Raw genomic sequence first — 27058 nt, 5'->3', positions numbered from 1 at the left:
TTAATATAGGGATTATGAGCGTTTTACTTACTTGTGCTGCTACATCTTTGTAGGTCATTTTATCAGATGCTAGTGCACCAGGTGAAGGTGAACATAAGATTATGGATTACATCAGGCGACAAAGAGGTATATAATGTGTTGATTATTTGCGTGATTTAGCTCAGTTGTATCTCCCATGATAACTTACTATTTCTTTCTTATTAATGTTTTTCTGAACAGCTCAGCCTAATCACGACCCAAACACTCATCACTGCTTATGTGGTGCTGACGGTAAGCGCTAGATTGTGACTTTGTCTCTAATGTAGAGATTAAAGTAATTCCATTGTGCGGTTTATGCTTGTTTTTTATTAATTACAGCGTTCCTTGCAGTTTATAGGTCAGCTTCTCAAATGAAATGATCAAGCTTTTGTTAAAAATCTCTATGCAAATCAATACAAGTCAAGAATAAATGGCAACAATTTTTAGCAAAATATTTCAACAACTGCAAACATGACTAGAACTGCTGCGTGGAATTGTTTGAGGTTGAATAAAAACATTCTCCCTTTGCGACTTCTAATTGAGACTGGACAGCTGCTCGCATACATACATACCTACCTACCTACCAAAAAGAGTACATTTTGTACCTTGGCAAACGATGTTGCAAAGTAAATACTGGCTGCTTTTGCATATAGCTGACAAATAATTGACAGCTTTAGTTTTACACTGCAATTTAAAATTGAGTTTGGACACGCTCCTTTGCACATTTTAAATCTGCCCCACCTGCAGTGCAGCGTGGTTTTGCCAAGGTGTAAAGTGTCTCTGTGCTGCAAGTTATCATTTTTAGGAAGGAAGTTTTACTACTAAAGGAATGCAAGTGTGGAAGCCAAAAGTCTCCGGTTAAGATTCTAGTAATTTGCTAAGTTGTACTACCTAAAGCTGGGTACACACTGTACGCCCATCATATAGTGTGTTCACCCAATCCTCAGTTTACACACCGTTCACTGCATTATCCAATCTGATATGCTGCACGTCAGATGGGATGATGTAATGTACGATGTGGTGCGCGTTGAGTAATGCTTACGCACGAACACACAATATATTGTTTGCCAGCGTGTACACGATGATTGCATAGTGTGTACAGGAGAAACAATTAATTGGATACAATACCCCATAACATATTTTGGCGTCAATTGCATAGTGTGTACACTCGACATCTTGTGTTCTGGGCTTAGTGAAATTGAGACAACCATTGCATCATTTGTTACACCGTTCAAGTGTGTACCTAGCTTAAGTATTTCAAAGGCATTTTCCACTTCCTAGTGACTTCTTTTTTTTTTTTTTTTTTTTTCTCTCTATTTGGTGGCTTGTACGACAGGGTTGACAAATGTATAATAGTCATATTAACCCAATATAAGTAAGGACTGAAGGAAGCGCCATTGGCTTGCTTCCACCCCCTATTTTCCTATATTGTGTGGTGCACAAGAGGGTGGTATCTTCTGCTCTGTACCAGCTTGCAGTGTGGGGCTGACATAGGCGCAGCTCCCAGCACATCACTGACTTGGATGAAGAGCAGCAGGCATATTCTAGCGCCTAGTATGGGGGCCGTCGTGTGAATACACAAGACCTCTTCAAACTCCGAGAGACAATTGTTGCTTATGGTCAATCTGGAAAAGGCTCATTAGGCCATTTCACAGCGGGAGCTTATTTCCTAATGGAGAATATTGAAGAGCGTCTTCCTCAGAGACCTGAGTCCAAGCAAATTCACCAAGAGAACAACTTTGCGGGTTGTGAAAACTAAAAATATCCAAAATGCTGTTACAGATCTTTGTTCCCTTGGTATATGTTAAAGCTCATGACCTTCAGCCAAACAATTATGACCTTGATAGGAGGGTAGCCATTAGTAAGGTCTTGATCTCCACAAATACATCACAACACGTCAGTCGTGCAACGTTGCCTCTGAACCAAACAAGACTGTTTGAACAGTGCCCTCAGCATGAGATGAAACTGCAGCCTTAATGCTGTTTGGCATAAACCAAACACTACCTATTGCAACAAGAACCTCATGCCAACCACTAAGTACCATGGTGGAGGGTGATTACTTGTGGTTATTTTGCAGCCTCCAGCATGCAGTCAGTGCACCACAAACTCCTGTATCAGAAATAAGGCTTCACCTATTCTTCTATACTCTGACAACTGAGCCTTGACTGAAACTGGATCATGCAGCAGCATGCTGAGCACAACAGCAAATCTGCAACTGAATGGCTGAAAAGGAAACTGTTTTTAATTGCAGAGTCAAAGTCCATACACTGACTCCATTAACATGCTGTGACAGGACCTTAAGAGAGCTGTGCAAATTAACTGCTATTCATGTAGCGCCTATATATAGTGCAGCACTCCTAAAGAGAATTTGTAATCATTCACATTTGCCCTTGTTTCAGTGGCTCTTACAATCTATATTCCCTACTACATGAATGCACAAACACTATGGTAAACATCAGGAGCCAAGTAACCTGACACTATGGTTTTATTGTGTGGGAGGAATGCAGGTCACGCAAAGGAAGACCATACAACCTCTACACAGGTTGTACTCATGGCCCCAGCAGTGTGAGGCAGCAATGCTAACCACAATGTTAGTTAAGTAAAGCAGTGTTTTAAGCTGGAGTGGACCAATATGCCTGAAATACAAATTAAAATCGGTAAACGCATTCAGGAAACTATTCACGTTCTTGCTACTAAGGGCTTGCACTTTCACACATGGCTTCGTGTTCAGTTATTATCTTTAGGGTATAATAAATAAAACTAGAGTTACAAAAAGTTTCTAAATCAATTCACACATAAAAACACTTAGAGGACCCTATAACACCACGTTTTTAAATCCTTGTTTATAGAAAAGTGTGTATGAAAGACTGTATTGTCATGTAACAGGATGCAAAAAGGATTGCTGGTTTAAGTGGTTTGCAATTATATCTGCCTGTCTCGCATCTTCTAGTTGCCTTGCAAACCTTCATTAACTAGTTGTGTCTTCAAATTGGGAATTGTGAAGTAGCGGGCATTAAAAAGAACTATTCTGGGATATTCTTAGTCTTCTGCATGGTTTGTTTTTCAGCTGATCTCATTATGCTGGGACTGGCTACTCATGAACCTTACTTTACCATCATCCGAGAAGAGTTTAAGCCTAACCAACCAAAGCCATGTGCGTTATGTGGGCAGATGGGGCATGAGCTAAAAGAATGTCAAGGCTTGGCCAGAGAAAAGAAAGGCGAGGTAAAGCTCTTCATAATTCCTGCATATCGCATGAGAACATGAAGCGCTAAAAGTGACGTGATGGAAGTGTGGATTGCTTAATAAGTACTATGAGAGTTCATAGAGTGTTTGCAATTAGTTATCTTATTTTCTTTTTAACCATATTTACATGACCTTTGTTTTTCAGCATGATGAGTTTGCCAGTACTCCTCCAGGCTGTGAGCAGGAGTTTATCTTTATTCGTCTCAATGTGTTGCGTGAGGTATGAACTGTTAAGTTGACACTTTGGAATGTATGCTACACTACAAGTACACACCATTACAAAGCTGCTCTATGTTTCAGTACTTGGAGAAAGAGCTGGTTATGTCGAACTTGCCTTTCCCATTTGACTTCGAAAGAACGATCGATGACTGGGTGTTCATGTGTTTCTTCGTGGGGAATGATTTCTTGCCGCACTTGCCATCTCTTGAAATCAGGTACAACCGTCTCTATTTAATAAATTGTCACTTACATTTGTATTGTAGGGAGCCAGTAACTGGTGTTTAACTTTTTTTTTGTTTGGTCACAGAGAGGGTGCTATTGACCGGCTTGTAAACATTTACAAGAATGTTGTGCACAAGACTGGGGTGAGTGTCTGTCTGCTTTACGGTTTGATTCCCCTCCTCATTTCTACTCTCTTGCATTTGAGATCTTTTACATTAGGAAGGTTGGGCTTAATAAAACCTGCAATTAACAAATACTAGGTATATAGCCTGCTCTCCAAGGCCAGTGATCGAATCCTCTCTATGAGCTGACAGTGGCCATTCTGTTGTCCCTGCATTTCTGATGGAATGTTACACTAGTAGGTATTTCATAGTGAGAAGGTTTTGCTTCCATATTGTGAGGCGCAGCCTATGTATGTAATTCTGTAAGTGAACAAAGTACCTGCTGCAGGACCATGGGAGCCAGATATCTAAAACACATTTATAGTGGCTTGGTTTGCTCTCAAGCAATCTTGAGTAATTTTACTGATCTGCACTTAAAAAGAGGAAAATCTAAAAGTATCTAAGGAGGTGATTCAATTGGGCGTGAGGTAAAAAACCTTGCCCCCAATTTTTGATTACTGAGGGTATGCGCGCTCCTGATACTTGCAGTATGCAATCTAAAAAAAAAAGTGGTCAGAGCTGAAAATCCTTCAACGTGTCAAAAAAAAAAAAAAAATACTCGCCGTCTCGGGTGGCCTCTGCAGCCCCCTCCCCTCCATCTTGTCACTGGGCAGGGGGCTGCTGGGTGGTGCAAGGGCTGCTAGGAGATGTAGATCTTCCAGCGCTGGCTACAGGGGAGGGGGGGTCTCACATGGGGGGTGGGGATAGGGTGTCACAACGGCGATCTCTCTCTCTCCCCCTAAGGACTAATTAAGCTAATTGGAAGCTTCAAATTATGTAATTAGTCCTCGAGGGTGGAGGGGTCGCCGGGGGTCCCAGAGCAAGTCCTGCTGACTGTCGTACAATGCCGATATTTGCACAAATGGTCAGTGTTTTTCAACTGCACGACCCACATATGTGCATGCAGAGGAGTAGTAGCAATCGACACTGTCTCTGAAGTGTATTGTGTGTGTGTGTGTGTGTGCGTCTGAGGAGCCACCTCCCAGGAACAGAGATGCAGATGGGTGTGTTATGGGAGTGTCTGAGGTGTCGCGTTCCTGGTTGCGATCTCGAACACTTCTTGTTTACCTTGGAGGCCATACTCTGACGGTGATTCTGCACCTAGCTTGGGGCAGGTCCAAGTTTGCATGATGTCTGAAGACGCAGTATTACAGCGTCTAATGACGCACAAAGCAAGTGTCTCAGTCCTTGCACATTCTGCTGCATGGATGCACCCCAGGGGAAGGGCTAATAACCATCATTAGCATATAGTCACAGATGCGGTCACAGCCCTTTAGTGAGAGCATCCTTCCGGTGTTGGCAGTTTTTGTTATGATGGTTCCCATTTACCGTTACAGGGCTACCTCACAGAGAGCGGGTTTGTGAACCTGGAACGAGTGCAGATGATCATGCTCGCAGTGGGCGAAGTTGAAGATAGCATTTTCAAGAAACGGAAGGAAGATGATGTATGTTAGTTTGTTAAACTTTTGCTCTCTCTTAATCCATTTACTCCATGCTATATCTCCTTTAAACCCTGATATGCTTTATAGTGTAGTTTTATGCTGCAAGTCATCACTTTGCAGAGAGATGAGATGGTAGTTTTGTTCCACCTGAGCAAAAGTGAGACTGAAATAAACTCCATGTAAGAATCGGAGCTTTCCATTATTTGCCAATTGTATTTACATGTGTAAATGTTTGTTTTTCTTAAAGGATGGCTTTAAAAGAAGACAAAAGGAGAAGAAGAAGCGAATGAAGGTGAGCTTTTTTTTTTTAATGTGGGCGGTTGTGAAATACTACAGTACATTTTTGGTCTTCTAAGATCATTTCTCTTGTTTGCCGATTCTCTTTTAGAGAGAACACAACCCAGCTTTTGCTCCCACCGGGCAGTTTGCACCTCGGGCATTAGGGCGGGGAAACATGTCCCTCCCAGACACAATCAGCAACCCGCGACACACTGCCTATGAAATGAGAATGCAGAATTCTGTAAGTAACTGCTCATTTTTCGGGTCTTTGCTGTAGGTAAAAATGAAAATTCCCTGAAAGATTTTCACATGTCAAAAGGTTTTCACTGCTGCTCTGAAGATTAAAGCTACCTTTTCTAAATTAAACAGTTTTCAATAAATAAAACACTTCTATTGATCTGAAATGAATGTTGAATCTTTGTGAATCACAATAAGAACTCATAGGAACTGCTATAGGTGGCTGTAGCAGGCCATGGGAGGAGATTGTAATGGTGACCTAGATGATCTTTGCTAGGCAGCACACAATCATTGCTAGCGTGCCTTTCTTGTTTGACTTTGAAAGAATTGCTGAAATCAGGTGACATGCATTTTTGCCTAATATTTTGGATTGCAGAAAACAGCAACTCTATTTTATTTGTCAGTGAGGTTGCAATTGTCCAATTTGTAAACATTTGTAAGAATGTAGTGCTAAAGACTAGGGTGAGTGGTAAGGTGCGTACACACTGGGCGATATTACTGAGTGATTGCGACATCGTAATCATGCACCTTTATGTCAAACGACCAGCGATGCGCGCTCCCGCTGGTCGTTTCCGACACTGTCCATTGCCTGAATATGCAGGCCAATCTGCCAATAACGACAGATTGGCATGTTCAGGAATGATGGACTGTGCCTGCCTGAACGACTGATCATTGAGTGCAGACACTACAGGTGATCAGGAACGACTGTACGATTACAATGTCGTAATCGTGCTGCCTTTCCTGATTACCCACCGTTAGTCTAGTGGCCATATTGGGGTCAGATAGTGCAGGATATTTTGTCAATGCACAGATAGCTCGAGTCATTATTTTGATGTACAATGTGACAAGCTGTTTGCATTCAATTACACAATAGCCAAGTAACAATTTGGTGTGAAATGCCAAACACCTAATGGATATCTATTTATGCCTTTTTAAAAGGGCATAATGTATAGACTCACTTTGATAAGGAGAGAGCATAGCACATAAACAGCACATTAAATAAATTACTCATGCGCAAGGTGCTGCTTATTAAAACAAAATAATTGTATCTGATGACCCTGCCTTTTTAATTTAACGCTGAAAGCAAAAATAAAAAACAATTAGAAACCTAGGTAATTGAAATATCTCAAAACTGTAAAAAGATGCGCCTTGCTATTGGCAGTATAGGTTATTTATGCTTCCAAGTCATTGACTTGAGAGAATTTCTGAGATATCGCCATTCAGGGAGCAACTAAAATAGGTTTTTGTTGAGATAAGTGTTGCAACAGGCAGGCCTTACCTTTTTCCTATCCGTTCCCTTTATGTAAATATTAGGAAAGCCTAATGTTTCACCAGAGAGCTTTTTCACACAAATATAAAATATTGTCATTTTTTTGTGTGCTGCCCATCTGTGTACTCAAAATATTGAAAATTGGGTTTAAGATAGTGTAGTAGTAGTAGTAGTAGTTTTTATATTTGAGCAATTTATAACAAATGCAAAATAAAAACCGCATATCATGGGATATCCAGTTTGCCTTTGTTTTAAGAAGCTATTGTTAGCTCTATAGTGTCTCCTGGATTTAATGTACAGATCAGAGCCTATAGCTTAGTTGCTGTACTGCATCTGCACTGTTTCTTAATGCGTTTCATCATCCAAGGATTTAATCGCTGGTGCATGTTTGTGCATACCATTTTGAGGAGTTGGGACCAAGAGAGAGGTTTCCAATTCATATACTCTTGGTATAAAAGACATTTGAATTAATGACTAATCTAAAACAAGTGTGTTCTATACCTAGAGTATCAATAGTGAAACACTTTGGTTGCTTTTGGGCTAAGCCATTCAAGTCAAGTTGCTGGATTTTGCTTGTTTAGTTCTTATTGGTCTAGGCTCCTATAAAATGGTGACCAGAATGTACAACATTCAAGTCATTGGATGATCAAATGAGTAGTGCAGTGGTCGAAACAGGAGAGATTCACTGATCTGTCTGAGAATTGTGAGATAGACTGGAGATGCTGAACGATTAACCATTAATTACCTGGAACGTAGTCAACTGGATGTTTGATATGCTCGGGTTATGTGGTGTTGTAATAAAAATAAAAAAAAATAATTATGCTGCAGTTTTCTGTCCAAAATATTGTTTTAGGTTTTGATCTCGTTTAGAATTTGTTTAGTTTATTTTGTTGTCAATTTGTCTACTTTAGAATTCGAACGACAGCCAGTCTCCAGCAGGAACAAAAAGGAAAGCAAATGACAGTGACAGTGAGCCCGAGCCAGAAGATAATATCAGGTGAAGCCATTTTTGTATGCAGCACTTTGTCACCAAATTGCTGCATTTGGGTAGAGCCTAATGAATGCCATTTAGATTATGGCGGCAGTGCTTTTGGATAATTTTCTATGATCTTTTTATGAAGGGTAACAATATTCAGTAAATTCCAGCGAGATGCACGAGCTAAAGCTGTTAAATCCAAGTATCTACATTAGTATGCACGCTAGCTTGCTTTCTTTAAGCCACTTTTCCCTTTGAGACCATGCACTGCATTGGTTAGACATTAAATGATTTTGATTTGATTATGTGATCTGAATGCCAGTGTATTCCTGATGAATATTTAACCCTTAAACTTGGTTGCTTCAAGTGTGTCACATTAACCGATTTCAATGGGGCATCTGTTTTGCATTCCAATTGTACTACTTTGATCTGTAGTGTGTAAAATCGTACTTCAAAAATATAATTGTGCAGGTGTCTCATTAACACCTAGTACATGATTTCTGTGGTCATTTTGGTTAGACTTTTTTATATTTTGCATTTCTTTTGATGTGAATGAAAGGTAAAGTAAATATATGAATACATAAACCCCAAAACATTTGACATTTATGAAGCATCTTGGTGCTAGAGATGTAACATTTTTCAGATGTGGGGGAGGGGGAAGCCATAGACCGTTATGTATTGTGGTGGTTTCATGGCTGCTGGTTGGCTCCTTTTTGGTTTGGGATGCGGTTAAGACCAGCTTTTATTTGGTGTGTCCATAGGAGTGTCATTTACCCTACCTGGGTTGTTATGGCTGTGTATGTTCTGTAGTACTTGCTTGGGACACTGGCTGAGACGTATATGTGCAGGAGTTCTCTGCTACCATCCGTTATGGTTTTATGTTCTAGTTTAACCTTTTGTATGTTCTGCCAGGATATTATTTATCTCCAGGTAAAACTTGGTGAAATTACCATTTTTCAGGCAATAAATGTGTATTATGGAGGTTGGAGGGTATTAGGAGTACCCCAACAGTGCATGTTTTCCAGGTCCTCTGATAGAATCACAAGTTATGGAATTGGCTCCACCTGTGGATCTTTTCAAATGTCAGTGAGTAATAACTACACCTGTGCACCTGCTGGGCGACCTGGAAAACGGGAACTGTAGGTAGCTCACAAAGACCGAGGTTGGCTTCCGCTGGCCTATGCTGTCTCAGCCAGTCCAGCTCTCCTAAGATGCCTAGAGCACACCCTGCAAATGGCCCATACACTCCTACGTTTTCTAAAAAATGCTGCTGTCAACTGACTTTAAGATGGAATCCTCAAAGCATCTGCCACCACTAATCCATCGCCATGCGTGCGCTGTGTGGCTTTGGCGCGTACACAGTGGCAATAAAATCACTCCACTGTGTTCATTGACATTACATCCATGTCTGCATCAGACCCATTGTGTAAACTCCTATACTTTGTAGCCCTAGAAATATTTTGTGTAGAAAGCAGCTAAGCACCCTGTCATTTGTAATAAATGGTGAATAGCCCCAGCAAAAAAATGAAATCTCTTGAATTAATATCATTGCTTACTGAATACCTGTGAAGAATATATACCTATGGGGTTTTTCGTCTGAGCTATAAACTGTAAGCAGGGTTGGCGCTAGGCTTTGCTGCGCCTAGCGCCGTCCTGTGTTGCCGCCCCTTCCCCCCTCCGCTCCCTCCCCCTGAAAGCTACATAATCACTATAGCGCCGGGTGGGAGGGTGGCCGTATCCAGCGCCCGCAGAATACAATGGCGCTCCGGGCGACGGCCCGGCTTGCCCGTGCCTATAGCCGCTACTGACTGTAAGCATTACAGTGCGATTGTCTGGTTATTTTCACCTGCATAAATCAATTGGCAATGCTAATTGTGGAGCCACTATGATTTTCTCTCCAGACTGTGGGAAGATGGATGGAAACAACGTTACTACAAAAAAAAATTTGATGTTGAATCCTCCGATGAGAAGTTTCGCCGTAAAGTTGTGAAGTCATACGTTGAAGGTCTCTGCTGGGTCCTGCGATACTACTACCAGGTACACAAGGCACATTACGATCTCCTGTCGCATGCTCTGTCTTCTCGGTTTTGATAGGGAATCTAGTTCATAACAATATCAAGCTTCAGAATGTACTTACATCTGCTCTTTGCTGCCTGTCAACAGAATGAGTAGACAAAAATGCTAAATATTGCAGGTATTCAATAATTACTGGCAAACTGTCAAAGTAAATATCCGTGCTCAACCTGTCATTGTGATGTTACCTGGAGTGTTAGTGAAGTGATCAGAGTCTGATAAAAGCTTTTCATAATTGAAATGTCAGACGAGAGTTTATTTCCAAATATAGAGCAACTGTACAATCCAACGTCTGCTAATAAGTAGTTATATGTAGGGAGGGAAAATTAGACTCATAACACAGTTGGCTACATGTTAAGTAACTGTCACATCTTAGCTGCTATGTGTACGGCGTTTGGTACATTTCCTGGCATTAAACATTACTGGTTATATTGGAAATAATTCTTTGCAATACTATCAAAGTCTCTTTTATGGAAAAAACTTAATTTGTATTTATCTACTCTCCTGTTTGACAAATTATTATTACTCTCCTGTTTGACATAACTAAGACACTAGTGTATGCAGGATTGCAGCAGATGTTGGTAAAACTTGCACATAATTTTGTAATGCACTTGTGTACAATACTTTGACACTTAGTTTGTATTGTAAGTAGAACTAATGTTTTGGAATTCGTTACATTTAAAGTTCATATGTAGAAAAAATAATGCACACACCTTTTCTGTACATTACATTTTTATTTCCATTTTATAGCTGCATAGGAGCTATGCTCAATGTGGCACAAGGTGGTTTTGCTTTGCCTTCCTGTTGGTGGGAGGGTTATTCAGATCCGTGGTTTCTTATGCACTCCGTAAGCGGTTACTGGTCACTCCTACTAGTGCCGCTTAGCCAAATCGGATACTCGCTGTCTGGACAACCAGGCTTGTTACTTATGTGTGATTGCTGCTGCACCACTTTGCTGGTCCCTCTGGCTGGATCCAGCTAACTGCTTCCTTTATCAGGGCTGCTTGGTATCAGGCAGAGAAGTATTCAGTCAGGAACACCCCAGGGTCTCTGGTGATGTTTATTGCTCAGCAGCAAGTCAGGCCATTGTCCTGTTAGCTACTCAAGGTTGATTGTGTTATATTGCATGAATCTGTCTGCACTATTTTCTTAGCCATTGTAATCTGTGGGGGGAGGGGCTGTATAATTTAGAGCGCCTTCCACTTAAATGTATGTCCTTGGTGTAACACATCTGCCTCAATTTCACAATTCTGTAATTTCACCATCTATAAGGACATCTCACCTGTTATCTGAAAGTTTTAGTCCACCCAAAGTGATTTTTACAATTGAAGGTGCACTACATCATATCAAATATGCTTTACTCAGACTAAAGATTGCTTTGTGAATGGTAGAACAGTAGTTGTGCACATGCTGGTGGTTATTGATGATGATAAATTGAGGGCAACAAGGCGGTGTAGTGGCTAGCAGATCCCTCCGTCATTCGTTCAGTTCCCTACCAAGGTCCTGTCTGTTTGGAGTTTGTATGCTCTCCCCATGTTTATGTGGATTTCCTCCATATTTCAATAACCTTAGTGGGTGGTGTGTCCATGTAGTAGGATATATAGATTGTAAGCTCCATTGGGGCAGGCGCTGATGAGCATAAATACGCTCTGTGAAGCGCTGTGCAGTATGTGTGCGCTATATAAATGATAAATTGTAAGGTGCTTTCTCCATTGTAAATCTCCTTATTTTCCGTCTTGAACAGGGGTGTGCTTCATGGAACTGGTTCTTCCCATTTCACTATGCTCCCTTTGCTTCCGACTTTGAAAATATTACAGATCTCTTCTCAGACTTTGAAACAAACACCAAACCAGTAAGTGCCCAGAAATAACACTAGGAGCCCCTTGTGTTATAGCATCAGTTAGTTGCATGTATGTGTAGTTTAATTTAAAAAATTTTTCCTTGAGTTCTATTGCCCATCTGATTACATGTCACTGTTTTGTTGGCCCTAACTCTTGCTTTTGATGATGCCTTTGAGTGTTTTGCTCGTGGTAATTAGGTTTCCCCTAAGGTCCCCCCCCCCCCCTCCCCAGACCAACATTTACGGTTCAATCCTATTGACCGCGAAGGGGTTGAGTTGCTGTTGCAATGGCATAGAAATGCCGGCAACTGCACCACAACTTGCGACCCGATCTCACCCTAGACTCAGATTTATGTACATCCGGTACCGTAAGTACAGCCAGACTTAATGGCACTGCGAGGCAACTTGTGCTAATAGGTTTGAGCCCTTTAATGTGTATATTTTTGTTTACATTTTTATTAACTTTACAAAATAACCTATTTCTCACCCCCATTTTTAAGTATTGTGCCAGATGCTGCTGGTCCTTTTTAAGATGTTGGATAGTTTGCCATATGCTGAAGATAAACACCATCTTTTCTTTCTCAGTTTAAACCACTAGAGCAGCTGATGGGGGTGTTCCCTGCTGCTAGTGGCAACTTTCTACCCCTCACATGGAGGCGACTCATGACTGACACGGTGAGGTGTTTATTTTTTTTTTTGTTTTTCTGATCTGGTTCAATGTCTTCCCATTTAGTACAGTTAATTGCTTTTCTTACAACTTGTTGCTACAATGGGGAGGGGTTTAACCTGTTGTAAATTGGCTATAGTTCTTCTTTTTTTTTTTTTTTTTTTCTCCTTTTCAGGAATCTAGCATAATTGACTTCTACCCTGACGACTTCGCTATTGATTTAAATGGAAAAAAGTTCGCTTGGCAAGGTAAAGCCGACAAACTGAGTTAACCCATTTGTGTCCTGGTAAAAGTAATTGACACATCTAGACTTAAAACACAATAACTTGATGAATATATGTGAAATATATCCTTTTATTTGACTCATAGGTTTAAATTTACTATGCTGTGGTTCATCCAGGATTCTGACAATTGGCGCCTTTGACCGATAGATTTAAAACGCCAACTGTAATAAATGCTGGGAAAAGCCTGAATTGGCATTCATTTCTGTTGCCGTCATAAATCAGTGACTTTGACAAACCGCTCCTTAGTAAATCTACCTTATAACATGGCTTGTCCAATTAATCACTTTGAAGTGTTCAATGATGACATCAATAAATGTAAAGAAATAAATAAAACCACCTGGAGAGGAGTATGACTTGGTAAAAATCAACTTGTATGGTTTCAAATTGAAATCAGTCTATTATATGGAAAGACAGTATATCTCATTGTAAAATGTGTGGTTTAAGTTACATTTCCAATATGTGACCTGTATAAAAGCAGTTGTGCCTTTTTATATGGTCTCCAATCCCTCTCTAAATTGTAATCTCTTTATATTTTCCGGCAATGACATTTATTCCTATTAAGTGATTTTTATATTTACTTTTGTCTGCGATGCTATTATAAAGGTGGCCCGTTAACCTGCAAAATGATGCACTCATTAGCACTTATTTTTGTCTTGTAAATGCCTGATAACAATGCGGTTACCAAAAGTTAACGCTTCAACCTCAGACTTTGTGAAGTTGGCCTGTATTGTTACGGGCTTATCAGTCCCTATGCATTTCTCCTGCCTTCTCTAGTTAATTGATTGCTTCCTCTCCCCTACAGGTGTTGCTCTGTTGCCATTTGTTGATGAGCGCAGACTAAGAGCTGCTTTGGAAGAGGTTTACCCTGACCTCACTCCTGATGAAAGTAAAGTGATGATATTCGTCTGTGTTGTCTGTCTAATCACTTAGGTTTTTAGCATTAGCGTCCTTGTCGTTTATGCTCTGCTTGGCTACAAATGAACAAGATATAATGGATGACTGCTATTGATTGTCTTTAAACAAATCTGTAACCTTTTGCTTCATAGATGATTTAATTGCAGTAAATTGAATGATCCTTGATACATAAAATGGAGCCTAGGCGGATGCAAAGTAGAATAGAACCACCTTGCATGAAAACTTGTTAATTAAACTCTCATTTGCAGGTTTCTTGTGTGACTTAAATGATCTGTTTTCACAGGAAAGCCTCTATGAGTATCTGTTTAAACAGCAAATGGCAAACAATTAGAAAAAGTGGGAATTTTAGCAGCGTAATTAAGTTTTTAAATTGCTTTATGAAAGCAGAAATCATATGCAGGAATGAATCCGCTTGTGTTTGGATTATACGTTAATGAACTTAATGGCAGCTTTTGAAGAAAAACACTCCTGGTTCAGCACTCCATCATTTGTGCTAAGCGCTGTTATTTCCTTTTCTTTGTGTCAGTAAGAAGAAATAGTCTTGGAGGTGATCATCTGTTTGTTGGGAAACAGCATCCCCTAAATGACTTCATGCATGAGCTTTACAAGACCAATACTAAAGAGGTATGTCATGTTCACTTCGTTATGGAAAAGCTGAATCATCTAAAAGCCTGTTGACAAAAAATCAAATAGTCTAGGGCGCCGTGATTGAAAAATTTGGAAACCACTGCACTATGCATATTCCAGTTCGTGTCAGCTTTATCTGTGTTGCAGTGGCTCATCTCTTCAGCTCATGTTTGGTCTGCAGAGCAGTTAGATGCCCGGAATGGCACCTTGGCACGTCCCTTTTGTTGTGCACTGATGCTTAAGATGCTGCACTACACACTCTTGTTTACCATAGCAGTGCAGAGGCAACAAATGCCACTTTATTAGCACAGGATGAATTTCTTCTGTGCTATGGACAACCAGATACTGCAACACTGAGCAATTACTGAAAGGAAGCAGAAAGCATAATCAACCATTAAATGTGCTTAGTGTAATGACTGGGCTAATTGGCATAATGGCCCAACCAAAATTTGGTGAATGCAGCTTAGCTGGTGGTACCTATGTTTTTCTATTGACCCATATGAAGAACAATCCTGCACCAGTCAAGAATTTTTCGTGTCAAGGGATCATGTGAGCAAGGTAGAAGGGACATGCTGCATTGGGATGTAGTTTATTAGACTGGTGGACTAAATGCCGCCGGTCTATATCCCGACACCAGATGCCCGACAAGTGACTTAAGATAGGCGTTGGTATTTCAAAGCCTATCTTAATCCCGACGGCAGAATGCTGAAGGACAGCGGACAGATTGAGGTAAGTCCGGCCGTCCTTAGCGCGGTGGGGGAGGGGAGTTAGGCAACGCTGGGGGGAGGTTAGAGTAAGGCACCCCCTGGGAGGGTTGGGTTTAGGGTGTGGGGCGGGGGGGGTTAGGTTTAGGCACCACCCGGGGAGGGTGGGGATATAGGAGTAGGCACCACCCCTAGAGTTTTTAGGGTTAAGCACCACTAAGGGGGGGTTGGGGTACTTACCTGCTCCAGTCGGGCACTTCATCCTGTCGGGCATCTGCTGTCGGGATTTGATTTCAATCCCGTTCTGCTGCATCTCTGTCCTTTGTTCACTCTGGACACTTGTGTATATTGCTGGTGCATTCTTTATATGGTTCAGTGAAGCTTGTTTGAAGTTTTGGTTAACCCTAAACCTTAATGCCTTACAGTAGATATTAATGCGCTTGTGCTGGTCCTTACAGCAGGCCTTTACCCCCATTGAAGTGAAGCCAGTGTGTGTACTGACTGCTGCATTGGGCTCCTATATAGGGCTGTTGGGTAACAGTTGGTGGTCAGTTCTACTGCAGCCCTATAGTACTACTGGTTAGAGGATGGGAGCTTTAGGTACAGACTTAATGGAAGAAATAATTACATATCTCAAGTGTAAATCTCGGCCCCTGTTTTATTTTGATTACATTATTGCTATTTACCGCTTTTCATAGCCAACTGATATACCACCAGAGCTGTGCCATGGAATTCAGGGAAAACTTGAAACCGATGAAGGAGCTGTTCTACCACACCAGTAAGAATACTATGTCTGTTTCTTAGTAACATGCCACCTTGTTCCATTACAGTGTAATCTAGATATAAGCATCTCTGCATTGGGCATGGACAGGTTTGTATTCATGCCCAAATTTAAAACCTGAGATCTTATAGTTCAGCCAATAAGAAATAACTGCTTTTATGTCTGCAATTTGGTTCTGCTATTAGCATCTTAATAGTTTTGTACTAATTGCATGCAGTTAAGGAGAAATATGAGTTTTCAGCTTACCTTTTGTTAGGTTAATAACTTGGGTTACACTTTAGCATGCTGATTATCACGGAGAGCCTGGCAGCTAATGATGGCCAGAAAACTTTGCGTTCCAGGCAGTCCAATTAAACAAATCAAACTATGCTCCTATCAATTTGAATACTGCATTTTATTTGTAGGTTGTTTATAGTGCACAGCAGTCGTCTATGGTGCATATACTCAGATCTGTTTGATTTTTATTTTTGTTTGTTATGCCAGGAACCATACATACAATTCAGCAGCTAATGATGGCTTGCTTTGCTTGAACTGTATAAAGCTGTTTTTAAAAAAAAATATAAACCTAATTTATTTATTTATTAAGTTTCTTATATAGCGCAGCAAATTCCGTCACGCTTTACAATTTCAATTAACATTATACTGGGTTGTAAAAGATATACAGACATACATGTATGTAAGAGGGCCCTGCTCGCAAGCTTACAATCTAGTATTGATTGTACGGAGGTGATTAAAGGCACATGTAGTCTCTGCTGCTTTATGTAGTTTTTAATTAAGCAACATGTGGCGGTCTAGCAGGTGTGGAACTATGACATTCCGTATACCCTACCAGTGTATGGCTTGCAGTTCATACCACACGTTTGGTTCCACAACTGCCTATCTCCTCTGTATCTGAATTGCAACTATTAATATTCATATGATAAAAATGAAACCTCTGAAATGAGCTGTATCATTGAGTCCTTTCTCTTGTGCTCACAAGCCGTCCTGCAGAACATGACTGCAGGGAATTTTTTGAAACATTAGATAACTGATAATAGAGGAAACCCTTTTTATAGGGGCATATGTATCCATTAATGGGTTTAGATCCGATTTAATTGTAATTTTTTTTTTTTTATTGCTGCGGCAATAAGAAATGAACATGTATCAGAAATCACATACTTGGACAGGGGCCCCCGAAAGGAGCCCATAACTGAGATGTTAATCACATTACCGGTCACTTCACTTCTGTTAAGTGTGTCTGCGAAGCTACTGCGCATTCACGGTTCGCTGACCACGACTGCTCTGGAGGGTTCCTGGTAACTTTTGCGGATTGTTATTTATAGGCGATACAAGAGTTTGGCTGTCATATTTGTTCTGTATATTAACTTATTTATTTTTTGACTGTTTTAGGGTTGTGGAGTCCCCAGTACCAATGTTGAGAGATTTGTCTCAGAATTATGCTATTAGGTATGTAAAAGCACAAACCGCATGTATTGGTCACTCTGTGTCTTAAGTCCAATCTTGTGCTCTGTGTCTGGGTGGAGTAAACTGGTCACACCCAAATAATTTTGACTTTTCTATTTTATGCAGCATCAAATTTAAAGACCCACAATATAAAGATGGATTTGTTTTCAAAGCTGTGGTTCTACAAGGGGCCAAGTAAGTAGCTCTTTTCTCATGTAACTATAGAAGTGGAAACTTTGTTACTTTGTCAGACCTTTTTAATGTTCTTTTTTTCCCCTCCCACATTTGTTTAGAAAACCAGCTATAACATTAAAACCAGGAGATTGGGAGAGAACAAATAACAATGGCAGGCCTTGGAGGCCACATACAGGTTTTAATCAGAACAGGAAAGCTGTTCACTTGGATCAATCGGCCTTTAGAACGTTAGGGTAAGTAGTACTATGATCGTCTCCCAGTTTATAGAATACGTTGACCTAATTGTGATTGAAAGAGAAAAGACTGTTGTCCCTTATCGTATGTTAGTTCACATGTGGTGGGCCAAATTGCAGACCAGATCATGTAAGGCTTAATCTGTATGGCCATTGGTAGTGCACACTTGAACCTAATCTGATTACCTTGACTGCTAGTTATTTGACATTTGGGGCCAAATGTAATAGGTTGAGAATTTAGAAAATGTGAGAGAAAGTGCTCACATTTTTAAACTCCGCCAATGTAATGAAGTCACAGAACATGCAAACTTGCATGTTTTTCAGACTCAAAAAACTGTCAAGATTTAAACTCATCCAGGTGTTTCCTGTTTTGAAAATACAAATTGATCAATGGGCTCGATTCAATTCAACGCAGATTAAATAGCATCGGGAATGAGCCCCTGGAGCTATTCAATTCAGCGCGCTGCTAAGCCTGACTAAGGATTTCTTCTCGCAACCCTCTTGGGATGCAAGCAGAAATGCGACAAAAGTACAGGCACGATGCTGTATTCTGCCCTTAGCGCGGTGGAAACAGCATTGTGCCGGGAAGTTTAGTCGGAGAATGCCCATTCTCGCAACTAAACACCCTGTTTAAGGCGCGGGAGAATGGGCTTTCCCTGACCTAACAGCGTACAGAATTTAATATAACTCCGGGAGCTCATTCCTGGCGCTATTCAATTTGTGTTTAATTGAATCGAGCCCAATGTAGTAGTAGTGAGTTTTACTACCAAACTCTCACCCGATTATATTTGGCCCCTGGCTTCTGAATATTCTATAACCTTTACAACATAGTAGTATAATAGTAATGCAAGAGACACTACAGTCACCCTAAATGTAATGTATGTTCTAAAACCTGCTCTCAAGAGTTTTTTTTTTTTTTTTTCTACCCCAAGTTGATATCTTAAATTTCTCTGGCAGCAAGGTTGGGGACACTAACCATGGTGATTTTAGGGTGGGGCTGAAGTGGACCCTTAGTGTAAACTGTATCTTTAAATCCTAAGCTGCTCCCCCCAAAAAGCCAGTGGGAGTGTGCGCCTCACAGGAGCTGGTCTCCCCTGGGCTTTCAGACACAAGTGGTAAAGCTGGGTTACTGCATGGTCGCAAAAGTGAAACTAAAGCTGCGCCTCTCTTGTTGCTCCTGCAGACTGTGTAACCTCTGTTTGAGAGCTCTTCTCCTCCCCTGCTGCTGTGGGCCTCTCTGGAAAGCTGTGTATCTTTATTGTACTTGCCTTTTAATTCTACTATTAGGGGGAATTGTACAGTTACTCAGTGACCTGTGTCTGTGGCTTCATGCCAGAATCTACTGCGCATGCGCGGGCCTCTGGGAAAATGGCGCCTTCGCCCACTTTCCCGGGGACAACTTTTCTGCACATGAGCACATCAATGGGAAAATGGCGGTGGGTGTTTGCCAATCTGGCGCTGTGGAGCAGCACTTTGGGAATCGGCGGAGAGGCAAGTATAATTATCTAATGGGTGCGGTGTGGGCCCCCCTGGACCCTGGAGCACATGTGCACCGCACACCTTGCACCCATTATAAAGACGCCTATGGTGCTATTGCTTTGTGTTTCACTTGTGCCCAGTGTAATAAATTGCTGTGTGGACTCTGAGGCGTTTTTTTGTGTGTGTTGTCAGATGGGGCCTAGTGTTGCACAGGCATCCGGGGCCACTGCGTCTGCTCTTGGGGAACCAGCGTGGGCACAGGATCTGGGTTGGTTGATTTGAGCTAAGCTTGTGGCCCTTCAGCACGAGGATCAGGCTTGGGCAGCTGCTGCGCCTGCTTCCTCTGTGCAGAGTCGCTGGCGCTTGGCAGTCCGAATTTCCAATTGGTGTCTGATCCTCCCTGGCTCCATACCATGGAGCAGCGTTTTTGAAAAAGTTTCCACTTATTTGGAACGCTTTCTCTAGGATCTAAAGCGGTGCAAAGCGCCTACGTGTTTTCCTGTTTCCACGGTTCCGTTAATGTTGTGGAATCTGAGGAGGAGGAGAAGTAGTGTTCACTCTAGGTCTGGCATGCCTGAAAAATGGGCATGGATATGAGAAAAGGGGGAATGTCTTTAAGACACTTTGCTTTAAGCTGGCCACACATCTAAAGATTATCTGTCCAACCAGCCAACTAGTTGATTGGTTGGAATGAAAATCTGGTAAGGTATGAAGGCAAATGACAATCAGCAATTTGCTCCCACATGATGGAAAATGGACAAAAACTGTTGTTTGAACGAATTGTTAAGATCAAACATTTAACAAACTTCTCTGACGACCATTTTCATCTGTTTTCTGGCATTTAGGAGCTAATTGCTGATCATCATTTACTCCCATACATTACCAGATTTTCATTCCAACCAATCACCTAGTTGGCTGGTTGGATGTAAGTGCTAGCTCCAACCTACAATCCACATGGTCTAGTGTCTTTCTGTCTCTTTAAGATAAAAAGGATTCAACGGTAAATAACCAAAATTCCTCTTAACATTGCATTTTAAAAAATAGTTGCCATGCTAAAATCAAAGCTTTGTACATTCAGGCATTCACAGAAAACACAATCTCTCATGTAATGGTCTAACATGCTCTGTGATCCTAGTCCAGGTCAAGTCATTGATTTACATAATGAAAAAGTCATCCATGTTGCAGATGGGAATGGGCACACAGCCAAGGAGTCTTATTTTAGAGACTGCTCTGTGTTTTGGGCAGTTGCTAATCCCTATAAAACGGCCGGACTCTTGATAAAGAATGCAGATCCCTATATCTGCAGTAGTGGGAGATGCATTGAACGCAGTATACAGTTCTACCATCTTGCAAACTATATAACTTTGCATACTGCACACTTTATCCTATTCGAAGTGAAACTAGGAGTGATCAACATTAATTTAAGACACAAATATATTTGAACAGGGAGGAAAATGAAATGCTTTGTAGCTCTTCCCCAGTATTATTAACAATACTTTGTCACTCCCAAAGTATTGTCGAATGCGGTTTTTGTGGACCTCTGTATTAACAATCATATTCCACTTCTAGCCATGTTATACCACACAGCAGGGGAGCTGCAGGAGGGGGATATTACAGCAATGTCCCACCACGCGGATCTTATAATCCTGTTAATGCATACAGAACTTCCAGCCACAACCAGCCTCCCTTTTCCGGACTGCTGCAAAGTAAGTTCATAATTTATATTGTTTCTATTTCATAACCACTATAGAAAAAGTGCCTGTTTCTGGAGTGTAATGGGATTTTATGCCGATCTCATTCAATACGAGTAATTTTTAGTTATTTGCCATGAAGTAGACCACAGGTTCTCAAACTCGGTCCTCAGGTCGCCAAACAGTGCATGTTTTACAGATATCCTCAGAATCACAAGTGAAATAATTAGCACCACCTGTGGATCTTTTAAAATGTGTCAGTGAGTAATGAGTGCTGGGTGACCTGGAAAATGTGACCTGTGTGGGGTCCTGAGGACCGAGTTTGAGAACCACAGCAGTAGACTGAATCTCAGATGTTTTAATGCAGGAATAGTATGTGATATACTGCAGAGCTATATTTCTGCACTTATTTAAACATAGCATTTTTCCCAACTCATAGATCATACATCAGCATGATGGCCTTCTAAAAATGAATGTAGTACACCACAACCTCTGCACTGCATAATTGTGTGTTAGCAACTTTTTTTTGTTGATCTTCATGGGAGAAAAAAAAATTTAAGTTAACCTTGGTGGATACATATAATATGATTTAGTTGTAAATGATGTCTATAACATGCTGTTTGGGTGTGAATGATTCCTGTGTACAAGGTTTCTAGTACAGTGTGATGGGGAAGAGACCTCGGGGTGATTCAGACCCGGACGCTAAGCACTTTCCAGGGGGTGTGGTTCATTAGGTCTACATTGTCTAGATAGACAGGCAATCGATAGACAGGGACTGAAGGTCGACACACTAAAGGTCGACTGGTAACAAGGTCGACAGGTACAGAAGGTTGACAGGCAGTAGGTCGACTGGGGCTGAAGGTCGACAGGGTCAGAGGATCGATACTCATATAGTCAAATGGTCGACACATTTTTTATTTTTTTTAAGTGTTAGGGTTGGGCACTTACTCCGACGGGTCGGACTTGTAACAAGTTCGACAGGCAGTAGGTCAACACTTATATAGTCAAATGGTCAACATTTTTGTTTTTTTTGTCAAGGTTAGGCACTTACTCCGACGGGTCAACTAGTAACTAGGTCGACACCCATGTAGTCAAATGGACGACACTTTTTTTTTTGTGTATGTTAGGGTTAGGCACTTACCCCGACATTTAGGGTTAGGCACCAAGAGGAGGGTTAGGGTAAAGATTAGGGCTAAAAAACAAAACAAACAATGTCTCGACCATTTGCATATCGACCATATGAGTGTTGACCTTCTGACCCTGTCGACCTTCTGACCCTGTCGACCTACTGCCTATTGACCTTCATACCTGTCGATCTTGTTACCAGTCGACCTTTAGTGTGTCGACCTTCTGACCCTGTTGACCTACTGCCTGTCGACCTTGTTACTTGTCGACCTTCAGACCCTGTCGACCTTCAGACCCGTCTATCTTCCATTGTCTACCCAAACATTGTCTATCTGGACAATGTAGACCTAATGACCTTATACCATCTCCAGGAAGTGTATGCAATATCAGGAACATTAGCCGTCAGAGCTGCTCGCAGCCATTGAGGTCGACCATACCCCACCGCATGCACTGTGATCACTGCAGGCTGAAATACAACCAAGTGACGTGTACAATGACACTTCCATGCTAATTATTCACACACAGAAAACGCCGTTTTGACGCCCAGACACTCCTGCGTTCATAGCACCACTCCCCCGTTCACAAGCACCTTCCCCTGTTACCACCCACAAACTGCACTAGCTGTCACTCAAAGCAGCGTCCAGTCTGTGTACTATGAGCGCACAATTCCCGAGCACACTGAGTGTCATGTGCATATTTACGCATTTGCAGGCGGGCAACTATCGGCCATACCGTGCGTTCGTGGCTTAGCGTCCAGGTCTGAATCAGGACCTCAGTCTTAAAGTATAATTGGGTGGTGGATGAGCTCTGCTAGTGAGACTATAAAGCTGGGCATCCACTATACAATTATCTGTCCAATCTGGCTGGTTGGAATGAAAACCTGGTAATGTATGGGAGCAAATGACAATCATGCATTTGCTCCCAAACACTGGAAAATAGACAAAAATGGTTGTTCAGACAAATTGGTTAAAACACACAAATTTAACCAATTTGAACACATTTTTTTTTGTCCTTTTTTCAGTGTTTAAAACCAATTGACCGACTGTCATTTGCTCCCATACGTTGCCAGGTTTTCATTCCAACCAGCCAGATTGGTCAGGTGTGTGACAGAAAATTGTATAGTGGATGCCCAGTTTATGAATCTGCAAGGTTTGCTTCAATCATTACAGGTGCGTACACACTAGACTCTCAAAAGATGCGATGTCATCAACGATTTCCCTTTAACTCCCCTGGCAACTGCCCTACACTCCCAGACAAACGATATGTCGCATAAACTGTCCTATCTGACCAACTACCTGAATCTTGTTAACGAGATTGGCAGATCTTGTCTATTGTAGGCAAGATTTGAAGATGCGTTGTACAACCCACGGGGACTCGCATCGTGATAGTGATCATGAGGGGACATATTTTACACGATTTGCTGTTCCAATGCGTCGAAATCGGGCAAAATATTGTCTAGTGTGTACGCAGCTTAACTGGGTTTCCTATGAAACAGACTTCATTCAGAGTGACATTCCCAATAACGTTACACTACAAATCTTCTGCCACGTTTACAATTCACTGAGGGAAATTAGACTACAAAATGATTTTCCATAATACTTTATACTAAAGATGCATTTCTATGGCCATGACATTAATCAGGCCTTTAATTCTCATCTAAGTCACTGAATAGCTCTTGCTGTATTTCTGAGTAAAACAAGCGGGTTGGGTATGGGATGCCGGCGCTCTGGATCCCATCTGTCAAAATCCCGACGCTGGCATCCCGACAGGGTTAGGATACTGATACCTGTCGTAGATATCCTAACCCTTCTCTCCCCTACCCCTCCCTCCCTAGTGCTTAAACCTAACCCCTTCCCCCCCCACCCTAGTGCTTAAACATAACCCTCCCTTCCCTAGTGCCTAACCCTAAGCCCACTAATTACCTTCGGGCTGCCGGCGCCGGGATTCTGACAGGTGTTAGAATTCCGCCGACATCCCCTTGCCGGCATTATGACCACATCCCAAACAAGCAAGTGCTTTGAAAGCTCCTTTCATTTTACTAAAGGAATGAATAAGAGTCCCACCTATTTTAGTCAATTAGTCTCCATGTTCTATAAAAGATTAAGAACTCCTTTTCCTCTTCCACTTCATACACACGTAAAGATTTTCTGTCCAACCATCCAACTAGTTGATTGGTTGGAATGAAAATCTGGTAACGTATGGGAGTAACTGATCAGCAATTTCCTCCTAAATGCCAGAAAACAGATGAAAATGGTCGTCAGACAAGTTTGAACAAATTTAGATCAAACATTTAACAAACCGTTTTTGTCCATTTTTCGGCATTTGGGAGCAAATTGCTGATTGTCATTTTGCTTTCATACCTTACCAGATTGGTTGGAATTACAATCGACTAGTTGGATGGTTGGACAGAAGATCTTTACGTGTGTATGCACCTTTAAGGTGCATACACGCGTAACGATTTTGTAACAAACGATTTTTTGTCAGATATTTTCTCTATGAACGAAAAATGTTACTTCCCTTAATGAAAATCGTTATGTTGGACAGTCTGAAATGGACGACAAACGATAACTACAAACTGGAGCGCGCTTGAACGATTATTGTTGATCGCTATAACTCAGAAACTGAACGATTTTTTTGAACAATAGCGACAAATCATTCAAAAAATTTTTACATCTGTATGCACCTTTAGTTATCAGTCACCATGAATTTTTATAGTGGCATAAAATAATATCATGTATTTAATTTTATTTCCAGTCTGATGTAGTTTTGTCAATATCAGAGTGCTGGCTGTCCTATCCCAGTTCAGTTATGACAAACTACTCTGCCTCAAGGGATTTATTTATTTTGCGTGGGGATGGGGGGGTGGGTTCTGAGTAGTTAATGGATCTTATAATAACAAATAATTTGCTGGGGGGTTTTTTGTTTTGTTTTTTTAAGCCGTATCCCTGACTGGTGCCAAATGAGCAAACAAAGTGCTGTTCATAGGGTTACCCTTGTTCGCAGCCATGTGGATTAAAGCTTAACAATATACTTCCAAGGAGCATGTACATAATGTCCGGCGCTGACTGGAGTTACCAATGTATAACCGATCGTTTTTAAAGAATTGCAGTCCCTAACCGAAATGAGGATTCTATCCTAGACTAGTGGTGCAGGTTATGTGAATAGAGAAACAAATTGTTACTCACTACAGTTCAGTGAACTGAAAACATCAGAGTGTCAGTGTAGAACCCTTATGTCACTAAGGGCTGCAATTCTTTATTGGTTACATTGGTAACCCTCTGTCAGCGTTGGAGAAATCAGTATTTTGTATAGACCAAATAATTGCTGCATCAATTTATAAAGAGACCAAATTTGATGATCTACAGTATTTATGTATTGGTGCCTGACAGTTGTACAATGTGCTGCATTGTCTGGCAGAGTGTGTAACATGGATTTATGGTCTTCAGTAAAAGGGGCATTAAAGATAATGGGTTCTCCTGTTTGTATGTTAAAATACATTGATCTCCATATATGCATACCAGCTCTATTAAAAATATGACGCTCTGACAAGTCTACAGCAGGAGAAGCTTTTAGCCGATTTTTAACGGATTTCTTGGTAGAATACAGTAGGATACAAACAGGTTTTAGCATAGAACTTGAAATGTGCTGGGCCATGTAGTGTGGAACATTCCAATATCTGTACAAATTGGAATCTATATGAATATTGTAGTGGATATTGTATGTTTGTTTTGGGTTTTTTTTTCTGTGTTTGAGATTTGGGAGTTTTTTTTTTATTATTTCTTCTCAAGCTAAGTTCAGAAAACGTCTCCAGGTCTCGCATGCATTCTCAGCTTCGTCAATCTAGACCAGGGGTTCCCAACCACGGTCCTCAAGGCACACGAAAGCTGGCCACACATCTAAAGATTATCTGTCCAACTAGTTGATGGGTTGGATGAAAATCTGGTAACTTATGAAAGTAAATGACAATCAGCAATTTGCTCCCAAACGCCGGAAAATGGACAAAAACTGTTTTGAACAAATTGTTTAGATCAAACATTTAACAAACTTGTCTGATGACCATTTTCATCTGTTTTCTGGCATTTAGGAGCAAATTGCTGATCGTCAGTTACTCCCATACGTTACCAGATTTTCATTCCAGCCAATCAACTAGTTGGCTGGTTGGACAGAATCTTTAGATGTGTGGCCAGCTTTAGTGTGCCTTGAGGACCGTGGTTGGGAATCACTGATCTAGACCGTAACTAATAAACTTTGTTAGTATTTGAGCACTTAAATTGCGTCCATGTGCTCTGCGCTTTTATAGAGGAGGTGAAATGAGCGCTTACATAGCAACCCCATTGTAGACGTTCCTGTTCCACATTGGTGAATGCGGTGTCTGTTCATGCGTTTAGCCACCATATCAATAGTTCTCTCTCTCTGTCACGCCAAAGACATCGGGGCCTCCCAATGATGGCATGGCTACTGTTTGACGAGGAAATGGGCAAAGGATATGCCTTGCATCCAGGACTTTGGTCTAAGCTTTGTTAGAGTCCCAGCTTATCAGAATGTAAATCTTTCTGGTGGGCAACAAGGGGTTAATAAGTCGCAGAAGGGAATTTACATGCTAATACATTATTCATCTATATGTAGACCAGTTTTAAGAAACGCGCTGGCGTTTCGCAGAGCCGTGTTTCATTGTTAACTCAAAGCGGCTACACAATAGCCGCCTCTGCTGTGGGTTGGTGACATTTACCAGCACTACAGTATGTGTATCACTGGTTAATCACTTAAGAAGCTGCAGATTTGAGCTAACATGTCGGCATATTCCCATATAGGAAAGGAGATATTAATGGAAATTGTATTGCTCTGTCAATGCTTATGAATGACAAATAGACTGGAGAATATCTGTCTGGAAGGAAAAAGCGCATAAAATGAATTCTGTATATTTATAGGCG

The 27058-nt window shown here is 41.2% G+C and overlaps 1 protein-coding gene across 1 annotated transcript in view; it reads left to right on the top strand.

Moving 5' to 3' along the window:
* XRN2 (5'-3' exoribonuclease 2) overlaps window positions 1-27058 on the top strand; it is a 49452-nt gene that overhangs the window by 10804 nt on the left and 11590 nt on the right. Inside the window, exons 7-27 of the mRNA XM_088477332.1 lie at window positions 54-126; window positions 220-270; window positions 3086-3243; window positions 3410-3484; window positions 3565-3698; window positions 3791-3848; window positions 5204-5311; window positions 5556-5600; window positions 5697-5828; window positions 8006-8091; window positions 9972-10107; window positions 11888-11995; window positions 12569-12658; window positions 12826-12898; window positions 13737-13820; window positions 14376-14473; window positions 15879-15958; window positions 17351-17407; window positions 17531-17599; window positions 17698-17832; window positions 20881-21017. Coding sequence (XP_088333458.1) covers window positions 54-126; window positions 220-270; window positions 3086-3243; window positions 3410-3484; window positions 3565-3698; window positions 3791-3848; window positions 5204-5311; window positions 5556-5600; window positions 5697-5828; window positions 8006-8091; window positions 9972-10107; window positions 11888-11995; window positions 12569-12658; window positions 12826-12898; window positions 13737-13820; window positions 14376-14473; window positions 15879-15958; window positions 17351-17407; window positions 17531-17599; window positions 17698-17832; window positions 20881-21017 — 1987 coding nt within the window. The remainder of the gene's footprint in view (window positions 1-53; window positions 127-219; window positions 271-3085; window positions 3244-3409; window positions 3485-3564; window positions 3699-3790; window positions 3849-5203; window positions 5312-5555; window positions 5601-5696; window positions 5829-8005; window positions 8092-9971; window positions 10108-11887; window positions 11996-12568; window positions 12659-12825; window positions 12899-13736; window positions 13821-14375; window positions 14474-15878; window positions 15959-17350; window positions 17408-17530; window positions 17600-17697; window positions 17833-20880; window positions 21018-27058) is intronic.

Source organism: Taudactylus pleione, unplaced genomic scaffold (assembly GCF_031769625.1).
Source record: "Taudactylus pleione unplaced genomic scaffold, aTauple2 ptg000201l, whole genome shotgun sequence".
Lineage (NCBI taxonomy): Eukaryota > Metazoa > Chordata > Amphibia > Anura > Myobatrachidae > Taudactylus > Taudactylus pleione.
The sequence above is the reverse complement of the archived record's forward strand: the minus strand, read 5'-3'. Positions and strand labels throughout refer to the sequence as shown.